The sequence below is a fragment of the Callithrix jacchus genome, chromosome 6, assembly GCF_049354715.1.
Source record: "Callithrix jacchus isolate 240 chromosome 6, calJac240_pri, whole genome shotgun sequence".
Lineage (NCBI taxonomy): Eukaryota > Metazoa > Chordata > Mammalia > Primates > Cebidae > Callithrix > Callithrix jacchus.
In genome coordinates, this window is record NC_133507.1 from 59,835,001 (window position 1) to 59,849,607 (window position 14,607).

General features: G+C 38.6%; 1 protein-coding gene across 4 annotated transcripts in view; it reads left to right on the forward strand.

The window, feature by feature from the left end:
- Positions 1 to 14,607, forward strand: part of CFAP210 (cilia and flagella associated protein 210) — a 48,262-nt gene that overhangs the window by 4,050 nt on the left and 29,605 nt on the right. For 2 of the 4 annotated variants that reach the window (XM_054257547.2, XM_054257549.2), the window contains exons 2-5: positions 2,455 to 2,562; positions 2,981 to 3,207; positions 13,655 to 13,828; positions 13,926 to 14,119. In XM_054257547.2, coding sequence (XP_054113522.1) covers positions 2,472 to 2,562; positions 2,981 to 3,207; positions 13,655 to 13,828; positions 13,926 to 14,119 — 686 coding nt within the window. In that variant the 5' untranslated portion in view covers positions 2,455 to 2,471. The remainder of the gene's footprint in view (positions 1 to 2,454; positions 2,563 to 2,980; positions 3,208 to 13,654; positions 13,829 to 13,925; positions 14,120 to 14,607) is intronic. The other 2 variants (XM_054257548.2, XM_078327424.1) reach the window with 1 other exon arrangement.

A 14,607-nucleotide genomic window follows, 5' to 3' on the forward strand; every position in this document is an offset into this window, starting at 1 on the left:
TCTCCTGCTTGTGAGTCTGCCTATTTATACTCTCTCTCTGTCCATCTGTCTCTGTCTTTCATGTCCCTTCATTCAACTGTGGCCCGCCGCCTTGAACTTCTCTAACAGCCTCTACTAACATTGCAACATTGTACCACTGCGAGGTAGGAATCTTGGAAGTAAGATTGCCCTCTAAGAACTAAACTTCAAGTCAACCAGTGGATTAAAGCAGGGATATATGAAATAATCTATAACTCTCATCTTAACCAAGGCTTTCCTGATCTTCAAAGTATGGAGGAACTTGCCCCAACTTCAGTGGCCCGAGATAGTAAAAAGCTTTTCCTAGGCTTCCTGTGGTCTTCATTTTTTTCTTTGTGGTTACCCACCTCTATTCCTGCATTTGTGGTTGTTTTCTTTGTTCATTCTTGTATCAGAGTCCATGAAAAGATCTACTTGAATAAAACATCCTGTGAACACAGTTACTCTAGATTTGAGATGTCAAAGAGGAGGGATCATGCTGTGCACTGCATAGCTTGCTAAAATCCTGTTCTCCTGCCACCACTGCCAAGGCCCACTTACCACTGTATGTTCTGAGGGGAGCATCTCCTGCCAGAATGGGCCATTGGCTCTACTGAGCCTCTTTAGAATTTTCGTGAATTAAATTTTCTGCATTTTACTTCACATATTAAAGAATGAGAATGACTCTCAGGTCAGACAAAAATATTAACATGCCTAGCAATTTGTTAATCAAAAGGCAGATGGTTTAACTTAGAGGCGGTTGTTTGGTTAGCGTCTGATAGCAAGTAACACAAGCCAAGTTGAGCTGGTCTAGGCAAAATAAAGGAAATTTGTTACAAGGATATAAAGATATATTGGTCATGACTCTTAAGTAGAACAGGGTCCTGAATCAAGTTACACCATAATCCCCAGATAGGGGAGACACAATATTCTCCTTTTTATTGTAACTGCTATGGGTTATATTGGTCATTTGAAACTAAAGATTCATGATGATACTCTGCAACCCAAGATAATGCTCTTTACAACTAAAGAGTCATGATAAAGTCAGCTTTGTTTGGCTTTATCCTGCATGCAGAGGTTTGGTATATGGTAGGCAAGACAGTGCCTGTGGTTTAAACTCAACACTTTAGCCACCGACTTCTAACCGCTTTTCTTTCAGTATCTTTCTCTTTCTGGAACCACGTGATTTTCTTGCTTCTGCCTTTCTCTCTACTTCTGTTTCATTCTTCTCCTCATACAAATAGTAAAAATAATAGTAGCAAATATTTATTGAGAACATATTATGTACCAGGCGCTAGTCTAAATTCTTTACATACAGTAGATACTGTTAATGACCCCATTTTACAATTAAGGAAACAAACTCACAAGGGTTAAGTAATTTTGTCTACATTCATATAGTTAATATATGGTGTGTTTAGAAAAAGTTCAGGTAGTCTGACTCCAGAATCCACACTCTTACCCACTCTGCTATCCTACCTTTGTTACGCCTGTGGCTACCTATCATTGTTCAAATTACTTTCCTATTTTGGTGAATTTCCTTCCTTTGATGTCCTACCTCCTTAAGATAGAAGGCAGAATTCATGTTTTCAGCTTCCCTTACAGCTAGAGTGCAAGCATGAGATAAAGACTCAGCCAATCAATTTTACATATGCCAGATTGATATTCTGAAGAGAGCAATATAGGGAAGCAAACAGCATGTTGAATCAATTTGTGTGTGTGTGTGTGTGTGTGTGTAGAAAATGGCAACAAAAGTGTACCAATTTCAGAGGCCACAATGGTGAAGATTCAAGTATATGGTATCCAGTGGGGCAAGTTGTAAATGGGGCAAGTTGAGATGCCTACACAAAACCCGTTGCCATGCTCCCTCACTGGAACCTCATGATGTAGTTTGTATGATGTTTTGCATATACAGCTTATATGGATGACTATAGCTCTCTACGAGATTGAAAATCCATTACTTAAGGCCCCTTAATGAATTTCTTTTCTGCCTAAACTAGTTAGAGTAAGTTTGGCTGTTAATAATTAAGAACCTCGATTGATTAAATGGGTAGGACCATTTTTCCAAGGAGAGCTGTTAGGAGTTTCACTGTGTCATTTAGGATGCTTTGAATTCATATAACAGAACACCCAATTCAATCATCTTCAAAAATAAGGACATTTGTTCACTTATATAACAGGAACTCCTGGCTTCAGGTTAAGTTGATCAGCAGAACAATGAGATCATTATTGCCTCAGATTCTCCCTTGTTTTTTCTTCACAGTAACAGCTTCTTTGCAATAATAGCTTCATTCAAGGCTGGTTTCTCTTCTGGTTGTAGGATGGCTATTTATCTTTCTTTCTTGCTTCCTTGTTCATACCTAGCTTGAGAGTCTTTTGGATGTCTCTCCTAGAAGAACAAGGAAGAAATTTTCTAAAAGTTGCAAGTAAACATTTTGTCCTGTTTCTGTGCTTTTTTAGAGGAATAATGGTTAACAATGAAGATCCAAGTGTTCTTAAACCAATTAGGCCCACCCTGGGACTACAGTGAGTTCTCCAAACTGTGTTGCTGCTGCTCAACAGGAAGAGGTTAGAGTCAGTCATAATGCCTACAACCCCAAAAGATGAACACCCACAGTTAGCCATTTATAAACTGCCACTTTGTTAACTTTGAAAAATGCTTTTATAACAAGCTGTTGGAATAGGTATTATTAGAAGAGCTCTATTTTAAACATGAGGATACTGAGATTCCAAAAAGTTAAATGACTTGCCTAAGTTTACACAGTAAGGAAGTGATTAAGCAAGGACTCAAATACATGTCTTCTGATTTCAAGACCTTGTATTTTTTTCCACTTAATCATAGCTGTTCTTAGGATAACAAGAGTAAATTAAGTATTTGAAATAATTTTCAGTTATCCTGCCAATATCGGAACTTCTGAGAAAAATATCACTTAAACTGTTCCTGAAAGTCTTTAATGATCTTTTTTTTTTTTTTACAATTTATTAGAAATAAGAAACTCTGAAGAAGATCAAGTTCTCTATCCACCTCTTCTACCTAGTAAAGTAGATCTCCAGCAGGTCACCATAATTCCACATGATGAGTGGGAAAAGATTCAAGATAGCCTTGACAGGCTGACAAGAGAAGCAGCATGCCTCCGTGCAGAAAGAAAGGCAAAGAAAGAAATGCATTTGAAATCCCAAGAAGTGGTAAAACATTGGACTAATACATATGCAGTAAGTATTAACCACTCAGGAGTACACATGCACTGAAGATTTACTCTTGTTTCTTAGTAATCTTATGCTTCTTTTATAAAAATTTTTACATGTAAAGTTTCATAAAAGTGCATTGAAACACATTTTCAACAGTGTTATGTAGGTAAAAGTGATATACGATGAATCAGACATATTTGAAATGTATAATCCCATAATTTTGACATATGTGTAAACCACCAAAGCTGTCATTACTACAGGATAATGAACATGTTCTTCACCCCAAAATTTCTTCATGACCTGTTTTATTCCCTCTCATTCCTCCTTGCTCTTCCTCCAAATCCATAGGTAGCCACTGATTTACTTCCTATTTACATATTTTATTCAATACAATGACTTTGAGATTCATTCATGTTGTGGGTATCAATTGTTAATTTTTATTTCTGAATAGTATTCCATTGTATGGATATACCACAGTTTGTTTATTTGGTCACTTACTAATGGTTGACATCAATGAAATGTTGACATTTGAATTGTTTGTTTGGGCTATCACAAACAAAGCTGCCGTGAACATTCATGTATAAGTCTATGTATGGACGTATGCTTCCATTTCTCTTGGTAGGTATCTTAGTATAGAATGGCTGTCTTTTATGATAGGTGTATATTTAACTTTGTAAGACACTTCCAAACTCTTTTCCAAAGTAGTTATAATTTTGCAGTCCCAACAGTAATCTTTGAGAATTCTGTTTCCTCTACAGTCTCAACAAAAGTTGGTATAGTTGGTCTTTTTAATTATAGATATTCTAATAGGTGTAAAATATCTCATTATGGTTTTAATTTTAATTTCTCTAAATAAAAATGATGTTGAATATCTCTTAATGAACTTATTTTCTACCAGTGTATCTTCTTTGGGGATGTATCATTCAAATATTTTGCCCAGTTTAAAATTAGTTTTATTATTGAGCTTAGATAATTTTTAAACTATATTCCAAATACAAGTCCATTATTAGGTATTTGACTTGAAAATATTTTCTCCCACTCTGTGTCTTGACTTTTCATTTCCTTACTGTATCTTTTGTAAAGCAAAAGTGTTTACTTTTAATAAAGTATGGTTTGTCAGTTTTTCTTGTATGTATCATTCTTTTAGTGGCTTATCCAAAAAGTCTTGCATAATCTGATATCACAGAGATTTTCTCCTATGTGTTCTTTTAGAAGTTTAAAAATTTTAGATTTCACCAAATACTGCATGTTATCACTTATAAGTGGGAGCTAAATGTTGAGTATATATGGACCCAGAGATGGGGGCAGTGGACACTGGCACCTGCTTAAGTGTGGAGGAGGGTGGCAAGAAGATGAGGATGAAAAAACTACCTATTGGATATTATGCTGATTACCTGGGTGACAGAATTATCTGTACACCAAATCCTCGTGACATGGAGCTTACCTATGTAACAAACCTGCACATGTGCCCCTTGAACCTAAAATAAAAGTTGAAAAGAAAAATATTTTTTAAGGTTTCATGTTTAAGCCTATGGACCATTTAAAATAAAAGTTTATATGCAGTGAAGTGTTGATTTTGTGTGTGTGTGTTTCTGTATGAAGATCCCATTGTTCTTGCATAATTTATTGAAAATACTATTCTTTATCCACTAAATTGCCTTTGCACTTTTCTTGAAAATCCAGTTGCATATATATATGAAAGCAACGTTTCTGTACTGTCTATTCTGTTTTATTGCTCTATTTATCTTTATTCCAATAATACAGTCTTGATAACTGTAGATTTAATAACAGGACTTGAAATCAGTTCTTTTTTTTTATTTTTTTTATTTTTAATTTTTATTTTTTATTGCATTTTAGGTTTTGGGGTACATGTGCAGAGCATGCAATATAGTTGCATAGGTACACACATGGCAGTGTGTTTTGTTGGCTTTCTCCCCTTCACCCACATTTGGCATTTCTCCCCAGGCTATCCCTCCACACCTCCCCCTCCCACTGGCCCTCCCCTTTTCCCCCCAATAGATCCCAGTGTTTAGTACTCCCCTCTCTGTGTCCATGTGTTCTCATTTTTCATCACCCGCGTATAAGTGAGAATATGCGGTGTTTCATTTTCTGTTCTTGTGTCAGTTTGCTGAGAATGACGTTCTCCAGATTTATCCATGTCCCTACAAATGACACGAACTCATTTCTGATTGCTGCATAATATTCCATGGTGTATATGTGCCACATTTTCCCAATCCAGTCTATCATCAATGGGCATTTGGGTTGATTCCAGGTCTTTGCTATTGTAAACAGTGCTGCAGTGAACATTCATGTGCATGTGTCCTTACAGTAGAACGATTTATAGTCCTTTGGATATATACCCAGTAATGGGATTGCTGGGTCAAATGGAATTTCTATTTCTAAGGCCTTGAAGAATTGCCACACTGTCTTCCACAATGGTTGGACTAATTTACACTCCCACCAACCGTGTAAAAGTGTTCCTTTTTCTCCACATCCTCTCCAGCATCTGTTGTCTCCAGATTTTTAATGATTGCCATTCTAACTGGCATGAGATGGTATCTCAATGTGGTTTTGATTTGCATCTCTCTGATGACCAGTGACAATGAGCATTTTTTCATATGATTGTTGGCCTCATATATGTCTTCTTTCATAAAGTGTCTGTTCATATCCTTTGCCCAATTTTGAATGGGCTTGTTTGTTTTTTTCTGTAAATCTGTTAGTGTTCTTTGTAAATTCTGGATATCAGCCCTTTGTCAGATGGGTAAACTGCAAAAATTTTTTCCCATTCTGTTGGTTGCCGATTCACACTAGAGACTGTTTCTTTTGCTGTGCAGAAGCTGTGGAGTTTCATTAGGTCCCATTTGTCTATTTTGGCTTTTGTTGCCAATGCTTTTGGTGTTTTGTTCATGAAGTCCTTGCCTACTCCTATGTCCTGGATGGTTTTGCCTAGATTTCCTTCTAGGGTTTTTATGGTGCCAGGTCTTATGTTTAAGTCTTTAATCCATCTGGAGTTAATTTTGGTGTAAAGGTGTCAGGAAGGGGTCCAGTTTCTGCTTTCTGCACATGGCTAGCCAGTTTTCCCAGCACCATTTGTTAAACAGGGAATCCTTTCCCCATTGCTTGTTTTTGTCGGGTTTATCAAAGATTGTATGGTTGTAGATATGTTGTGTTGCCTCTGATGCCTCTGTTCTGTTCCATTGGTCTATATCTCTGTTTTGGTACCAGTACCATGCTGTTTTGATTACTGTAGCCTTGTAGTATAGTTTGAAATCTGGTAGTGTGATGCCCCCCGCTGTGTTCTTTTTGCTTAGAATTGACTTGGCTATGCGGGCTCTCTTTTGGTTCCATATGAAGTTCATGGTGGTTTTTTCCAGTTCTGTGAAGAAAGTCAATGGTAGCTTAATGGGTATAGCATCGATTCTGTAAATTACTTTGGGCAGTATAGCCATTTTTACGATATTAATTCTTCCTAACCATGAACATGGAATGTTTCTCCATCTGTTTGTGTCCTCTCTGATTTCGTTGAGCAGTGGTTTGTAGTTTTCCTTGAAGAGGTCCCTTACGTTCCTTGTGAGTTGTATTCCAAGGTATTTTATTCTTTTTGTAGCAATTGTGAATGGCAGTTCGTTCTTGATTTGGCTCTCTTTAAGTCTGTTATTGGTGTAGAGGAAGGCTTGTGATTTTTGCACATTGATTTTATATCCTGAGACTGCTGAAGTTGCTTATCAGTTTCAGGAGTTTTTGGGCTGAGGCAATGGGGTCTTCTAGGTATACTATCATGTCGTCTGCAAATAGAGACAATTTGGCTTCCACCTTTCCTATTTGAATACCCTTTATTTCTTTTTCCTGCCTGATTGCTGTGGCTAGAACTTCCAGTACTATATTGAATAGGAGTGGTGACAGAGGGCATCCTTGTCTAGTGCCAGATTTCAAAGGGAATGCTTCCAGTTTTTGCCCATTCAGTATGATATTGGCTGTTGGTTTGTCATAAATAGCTTTTATTACTTTGAGATACGTTCCATCGATACCGAGTTTATTGAGGGTTTTTAGCATAAAGGGCTGTTGAATTTTGTCAAATGCCTTCTCTGCATCAATTGAGATAATCGTGTGGTTTTTGTTTTTGGTTCTGTTTATATGGTGAATTACGTTGATAGACTTGCGTATGTTGAACCAGCCTTGCATCCCCGGGATGAATCCTACTTGATCATGATGAATAAGTTTTTTGATTTGCTGTTGCAATCAGCTTGCCAATATTTTATTGAAGATTTTTGCATCTATGTTCATCATGGATATTGGCCTGAAGTTTTCTTTTCTTGTTGGGTCTCTGCCGGGTTTTGGTATCAGGATGATATTGGTCTCATAGAATGATTTGGGAAGGATTCCCTCTTTTTGGATTATTTGGAATAGTTTCAGAAGGAATGGTACCAGCTCCTCTTTGTGTGTCTGGTAGAATTCGGCTGTGAACCCGTCTGGACCTGGGCTTTTTTTGTGCGGTAGGCTCTTAATTGCTGCCTCGACTTCTGACCTTGTTATTGGTCTATTCATAGTTTCATCTTCCTCCTGGTTTAGGCTTGGGAGGACACAGGAGTCCAGGAATTTATCCATTTCTTCCAGGTTTACTAGTTTATGTGCATAGAGTTGTTTGTAATATTCTCGGATGATGGTTTGAATTTCTGTGGAATCTGTGATGATTTCCCCTTTATCATTTTTTATTGCATCTATTTGGTTGTTCTCTCTTTTCTTTTTAATCAATCTGGCTATTGGTCTGTCTATTTTGTTGATCTTTTCAAAAAACCAGCTCTTGGATTTATTGATTTTTTGGAGGGTTTTTCGTGTCTCAATCTCCTTCAGTTCAGCTCTGATCTTAGTTATTTCTTGTCTTCTGCTGGGTTTTGAGTTTTTTTGATCTTGCTCCTCTAGCTCTTTCAATTTTGATGATAGGGTGTCAATTTTGGATCTCTCCATTCTTTTCATATGGGCACTTATTGCTATATACTTTCCTCTAGAGACTGCTTTAAATGTGTCCCAGAGATTCTGGCATGTTGTGTCTTCGTTCTCATTGGTTTTGAAGAACTTCTTTATTTCTGCCTTCATTTCGTTGTTTATCCAGTCAACATTCAAGAGCCAGTTGTTCAGTTTCCATGAAGCTGTGCGGTTCTGAGTTGGTTTCTGAATTCTGAGTTCTAACTTGATTGCACTATGGTCTGAGAGCCTGTTTGTTATGATTTCAGTTGTTTTGCATTTGCTAAGCAGTGCTTTACTTCCAATTATGTGGTCAATTTTAGAGTAGGTGTGATGTGGTGCTGAGAAGAATGTATATTCTGTGGATTTGGGGTGGAGAGTTCTGTAAATGTCTATCAGGTTTGCTTGCTCCAGGTCTGAGTTCAAGCCCTGGATATCCTTGTTGATTTTCTGTCTGGTTGAGCTGTCTAATATTGACAGTGGAGTGTTAAAGTCTCCCACTCTTATTGTGTGGGAGTCTAAGTCTCTTTGTACGTCGTTAAGAACTTGCCTTATGTATCTGGGTGCTCCTGTATTGGGTCCATATATATTTAGGATCGTTAGCTCTTCTTGTTGTATCGATCCTTTTACCATTATGTAATGGCCTTCTTTGTCTCTTTTGATCTTTGTTGCTTCAAAGTCTATTTTATCAGAGATGAGAATTGCAACTCCTGCTTTCTTTTGCTCTCCATTTGCTTGGTAAATCTTCCTCCATCCCTTTATTTTGAGCCTTTGTGTATCCTTGCATGTGAGATGGGTTTCCTGGATACAGCACACTGATGGGTTTTGGCTTTTTATCCAATTTGCCAGTCTGTGTCTTTTGATTGGTGCATTTAGTCCATTTACATTTAGGGTTAATATTGTTATGTGTGAATTTGATATTGCCATTTTGATGCTAGCTGGCTGTTTTGCCCATTAGTTGTTGTAGATTCTTCATTATGTTGATGCTGTTTAGCATTTAGTGTGATTTTGGAATGGCTGGTACTGGTTGTTCCTTTCTATGTGTAGTGCCTCTTTCAGGAGCTCTTGTAAAGCAGGCCTGGTGGTGACAAAATCTCTGAGTACTTGTTTGCAAAGGATTTTATTTTTCCTTCACTTCTGAAGCTCAGTTTGGCTGGATATGAAATTCTGGGTTGAAAGTTCTTTTCTTTAAGGATGTTGAATATTGGCCCCCACTCTCTTCTGGCTTGTAGAGTTTCTGCCGAGAGATCTGCTGTGAGTCTGATGGGCTTCCCTTTGTGGGTGACCCGACCTTTCTCCCTGGCCGCCCTTAGTATTTTCTCCTTTATTTCAACCTTGTTGAATCTGACGATTATGTGCCTTGGGGTTGCTCTTCTTGTGGAATATCTTTGTGGTGTTCTCTGTATTTCCTGCAATTGAGTGTTGGCCTGTCTTGCTAGGTGGGGGAAATTTTCCTGGATAATGTCCTGAAGAGTATTTTCCAGCTTGGATTCATTCTCTTCGTCACATTCTGGTACGCCTATGAAACGTAGGTTAGGTCTTTTCACATAGTCCCACATTTCTTGGAGACTTTGTTCATTCCTTTTTGCGCTTTTTTCTCTGATCTTGGTTTCTCGTTTTATTTCATTGAGTTGATCTTCGACTTCTGATATTCTTTCTTCTGCTTGGTCAATTCGGCTATTGAAACTTGTGCATGCTTTGCGAAGTTCTCGTATTGTGTTTTTCAGCTCCTTTAATTCATTCATATTCCTCTCTAAGGTATCCATTCTTGTTATAATTTCCTCAAATCTTTTCTCAAGGTTCTTAGTTTCTTTGCATTGATTTAAAACATGTTCTTTTAGCTCACAAAAGTTTCACATTATCCATCTTCTGAAGTCTAATTCCATCATTTCGTCACAGTCATTCTCCATCCAGCTTTGTTCCCTTGCTGGTGAGGAGTTTTGGTCCTTTCTAGGTGGCGAGGTGTTCTGGTTTCGGGTGTTTTCCTCCTTTTTGCGCTGGTTTCTTCCCATCTTTGTGGATTTATCCACCTGTCATCTGTGTAGTTGCTGACTTTTCGATTGGGTCTCTGAGTGGACACCCAGATTGTTGATGATGAAGTATTTCTGTTACTTGGTTTTCCTTCTACCAGTCTAGCCCCTTCGCTATATGACTGCTGAGGTCCACTCCAGGCCCTGCTTGTCTGGAGTGCAACTATAGCAGCTGCGGAACAGCGAGGGATACTACCAGTTTCTTTTTCTGCTATCTTTGTCCCAGAATGATGCCTGCCAAATGTCAGTCTTCTGGATATAGGGGGGGTCAGGGAGCTGCTTGAGGAGACAGTCTGTACTTTGTAGGAGCTCAAGTGCTGAGCTGTGAGCTCTGTTGTTCATTTAGGGCTGTTAGGCTGCTATGTTTAATTCTGCTGCAACATAACTCATAAAAAAACCCTTTTTTTCTCAGATGCTCTGTCTGGGGGGGTGGGTTGGGGCTTTCCTTGTGAGTGTCTGCCTCGCTGTCCTGCCCAGCTAGGAGGCAGTCTAGTCACTATTTGCCTGCCGAGGCTCCGCCCTGCTGGTGTGAGGTTTGCCCTGTTGCTGCAGGCTCTGCCCTTCTGCTGCAGTCTCTGCCCTGTTGCCACGGGCTATGCCCTGCGGTAGAGTCTCTCTGTTGTACTGGGTTGCCTCAGCAACGGCAGGCTGCATCAGCAATGGGCATGTACCTCAGTAGGGGCTGATTGCCTCGGTAATGGCGGACGCCCCTCCCCCATGGAGCTGCGCTTTAAGAAAACCTCCTCACCGGGAGCGTTTGGAATTGCCATTTTGTTTGTCGCACTGTGCTACCCCAAACGCTGTGTCCTGGGCTGGCTCACTGTCCAAGTCCTGTTCAGTCTCAAGTTCAGCCCTCTCAGGTCTCAGTTTGCCGGTTCAACAGGGCACTCGTAACAGTGCGCTTTTGTATGGAGCGCTGTGGAGCACCTCTGTGCTCCGGCACGGGCTGCAGCTGCACTGGCTGCCGGCTACACCAGCCAAGACCTCTGCCTGGCATCCCACGTCTCTTTTATACCTGGGAATTTCCCCGTTCTGTGGGCAACTAAGATCCATCTGGAAATGCGTCCCTGACTCACCCTCTCCGCGCATCCAGTGACAGCTTCAATCCTGGGTTGTTCTCACAGTGCCATCTTGAGTCCTCCCTCGAAATCAGTTCTTCTTCAAAGATTCTTTGGCTATTCTAGGTCCTTTGCACATCCTTATCAATTTTATTTATTTATTTATTTATTTAGAGATGGAGTTGCACTCTGTCGCCCAGGCTGGAGTGCAGTGGCATGATCTTGGCTCACAGCAACCTCCTCCTCCCAGGTTCAAGCAGTTCTCCTGTCTCAGCTTCCTGAGTAGCTGGACCACAGGCATGTGCCTCCATGCCTGGCTAATTTTTGTATTTTTAGTAGAGACGGGGGTTTCACCATGTTGGCCAGGCTGGTCTGGAACTCCTGATCTCAAGTGAACTACCAGCCTCGGCCTCCCAAAGTGGGATTACAGGCATGAGCCACTGCATCCAGCCATTATGAATTTTAGAATTTGCTTGTCAATTCCTGCAAAAATGCCAGCTAGAATTTTGATTGGGATTATGTTGAATCTCTAGATCAATTTGGAGATAATGACATTTTGACAATATTGAATCTTCTGAACCATGAACATACTCTCTCTATTCGTTTAAGTCTTAATTTCTGTCAGCAGTGTTTTATAATTTTCAGTATATAGGTTTTATACATCTTTTGTTGGATTTATCCCTAAGAATTTAATATTTTTAATTTTATGGTAAATGGTATTTTTAAAAAGTTTCAATCTGCTATTATTAGCTATAGAACTGCAGTTAATTTTTCCTATATTGATGTATCCCTCAACATGGCTAATCTCACTTATTGGCTCCAGTGCCTTCTTGGTAGATTCCATCAGATTTTCTACACAGATAATCATGGCATCAGAGAATAAAGACCGTTTTAATTCTTTCCTTCCAATCTGGATGCATATTTCTTTTTCTTGACTTACTGCACTGGCTAGAAGCTCCAATATAATATTGAATAAATGTAGTGAAGGTAGATATTCTTGCCTTATTCCTGACTTTGCGGAAAAAGTACTCATTCTTCCACCTTTAAGTATGATGCGAAGTATACGGTTTTTGTAGATGTCACTAATCAAGATGAAATTGCCGTCTATATCAAAATTGTTGAGTGTTTTGGTTCTTTTGAAATCAGGAATGGATGTTAGTTAGATTTTTCAAAATACTTTTTTGATGTCTATTAAGATTACCAGCAGCAAGACTGTCTATGAACTCATAGTAGTAAAAACTGTGATACACAGAGATTGACAAAATAATAGGTCAGAAGAGAGAACCTAGAAACAAGCCCATGTTCCATATAGGAACTTGACATATGACAAAAATGCCATTGCAAGTAGAAAAGGAAAGGATGGTAATTCAACAACCGATGCTGGGATAATTGGCATATGAAAGAGATTAAATTACATCTCAATACAGAATACAGAAAAATAGATTTCAGCCAGACTAAATGCCTAAACTTAAAAGGCAAAACACTAAAACTTTTAAAATAAATATCTTCAGGTTATCAGAGTAAGTAAGGTTTTCTTAAGACATAGACAATGGGACCAGTAAGGAAAAGGAAGACCTTATATGAGATGAGGATGAGGAGTGGAGTACTCAGAGTTATGGAAGAGCATACAAACTATACAACTGTTGGTTTTTTAAAGCAGCAAAAGTAGTAACGTATATATTTATTATGTAACCGTAGAGAGGAACTTTAGAAGTAAACAAAATAAACTAACAGTGGTTATCTTAGCTTGAGAGGAGATTATAGATGGGTTGGAAGGTGATACAGTTTGGATGTGTGTCCCCATTCAAATATATTGAAATGTAATTCCCAGTGTTGGAGGTGGGCCGTTGGGAGGTGGGCCGTTGGGAGGTGGTTGGATCATGGGGGCAGATTTCTCAAGAATGATATAGCACCAACCCTGTGGGTACTATCCTCGAAATAGTGAGTGTGTTCTCATGAGGTCTCATTGTTTAAAAGTGTGTAGCTCCTCCCTCCTTCACTCTCTTGTTTCTGCTCTGGCCATGACATGCCTGCTCCCCCTTTGCCTTTTGCTGTGATTGTAAGTTTCCTGAGGTCTCTCTAGAAGCTGAGCAGATGCCAGCATCATCCTTCCTGTACAACCTATAGAACTGTGACCTAATTAAATCTCTTTTCTTTGTAAATTATCCATTTACATAAGAAGATATTAATACAGAAGAAGTTCATATACCTCTATAATATTTTGAGATTTTGAACCATGTAAATATGTTTTCTACCTTAAAAAGTCAGTCTAAAAAATTAGCTCATAAGTATAGCCTCTATTTTATTTATTAATAAAATATTACAAATACAAACAAAACAAAATCAAATTATATTATAATGTTAAATTATAGTAAAATTAAATTGAAAAATAAAAACAAGATTGTGTTTTTCTTTTTACAGGGGATGAAAGAACAGAAACTTGAAGCCAAAAAGAAGCATGATGAAAAAATAGAGGCAGAAAGACAAATTCTTGATCTGGAAGAAGAAATATACAAACAAGGAAAAAGAAAAAAGGCCATTGAAAATGCAAAGCAGTATCAATTTTACCAGACAGAAAGAGTGAAAAACTTTCATGTACTACCTGGATTTTCTTGTATTTATATATATATTTAACATATCTATACATAATTAGGCATCATTTTCTTAAAGTACTATAATTTTTCTTTCGTAGTCGGGACTTCTTCTTAGTAGAGTTATGAAGGAACGTGATGCCCAGATTGAATTCCAAAAGAGTAAGATAAAATCAGATAAAAAATGGGAGGGACAGTTGAAACTCAACATTGAAAAAGCTTTTAAAGAAGAACAAGAAAAAGCAGAAAAACGGCATAGAGAAAGAGTGGCTCTTGCCAAAGATCATCTAAAACAGTATGTATAAATAAAATACCCTTTTGTACCTTTCTCTTTTTCTCATAATGGAGGTAGCTTTTTTCTCATTATAAAAATAATACATGTTAAGTTGATTAGTAGACAGAGTACAAAAAGGAGGTTAAAAATCACTATCACAGGCCGGGCGCGGTGGCTCATGCCTGTAATCCCAGCACTTTGGGAGGCCGAGGCGGGTGGATCATGAGGTCAAGAGATCGAGACCATCCTGGTCAACATGGTGAAACCCCGTCTCTACTAAACATACAAAAAAAAAATTAGCTGGGCATGGTGGCACATGCCTGTAATCCCAGCTACTCAGGAGGCTGAGGCAGGAGAATTGCCTGAACCCAGGAGGCGGAGGTTGTGGTGAGCCGAGATCGCGCCATTGCACTCCAGCCTGGGTAACAAGAGCGAAACTCCGTCTCAAAAAAAAAAAAAAAAAAAATCACTGTTACTTTCTTACCCAGAGATTATATATTGTTTATTAT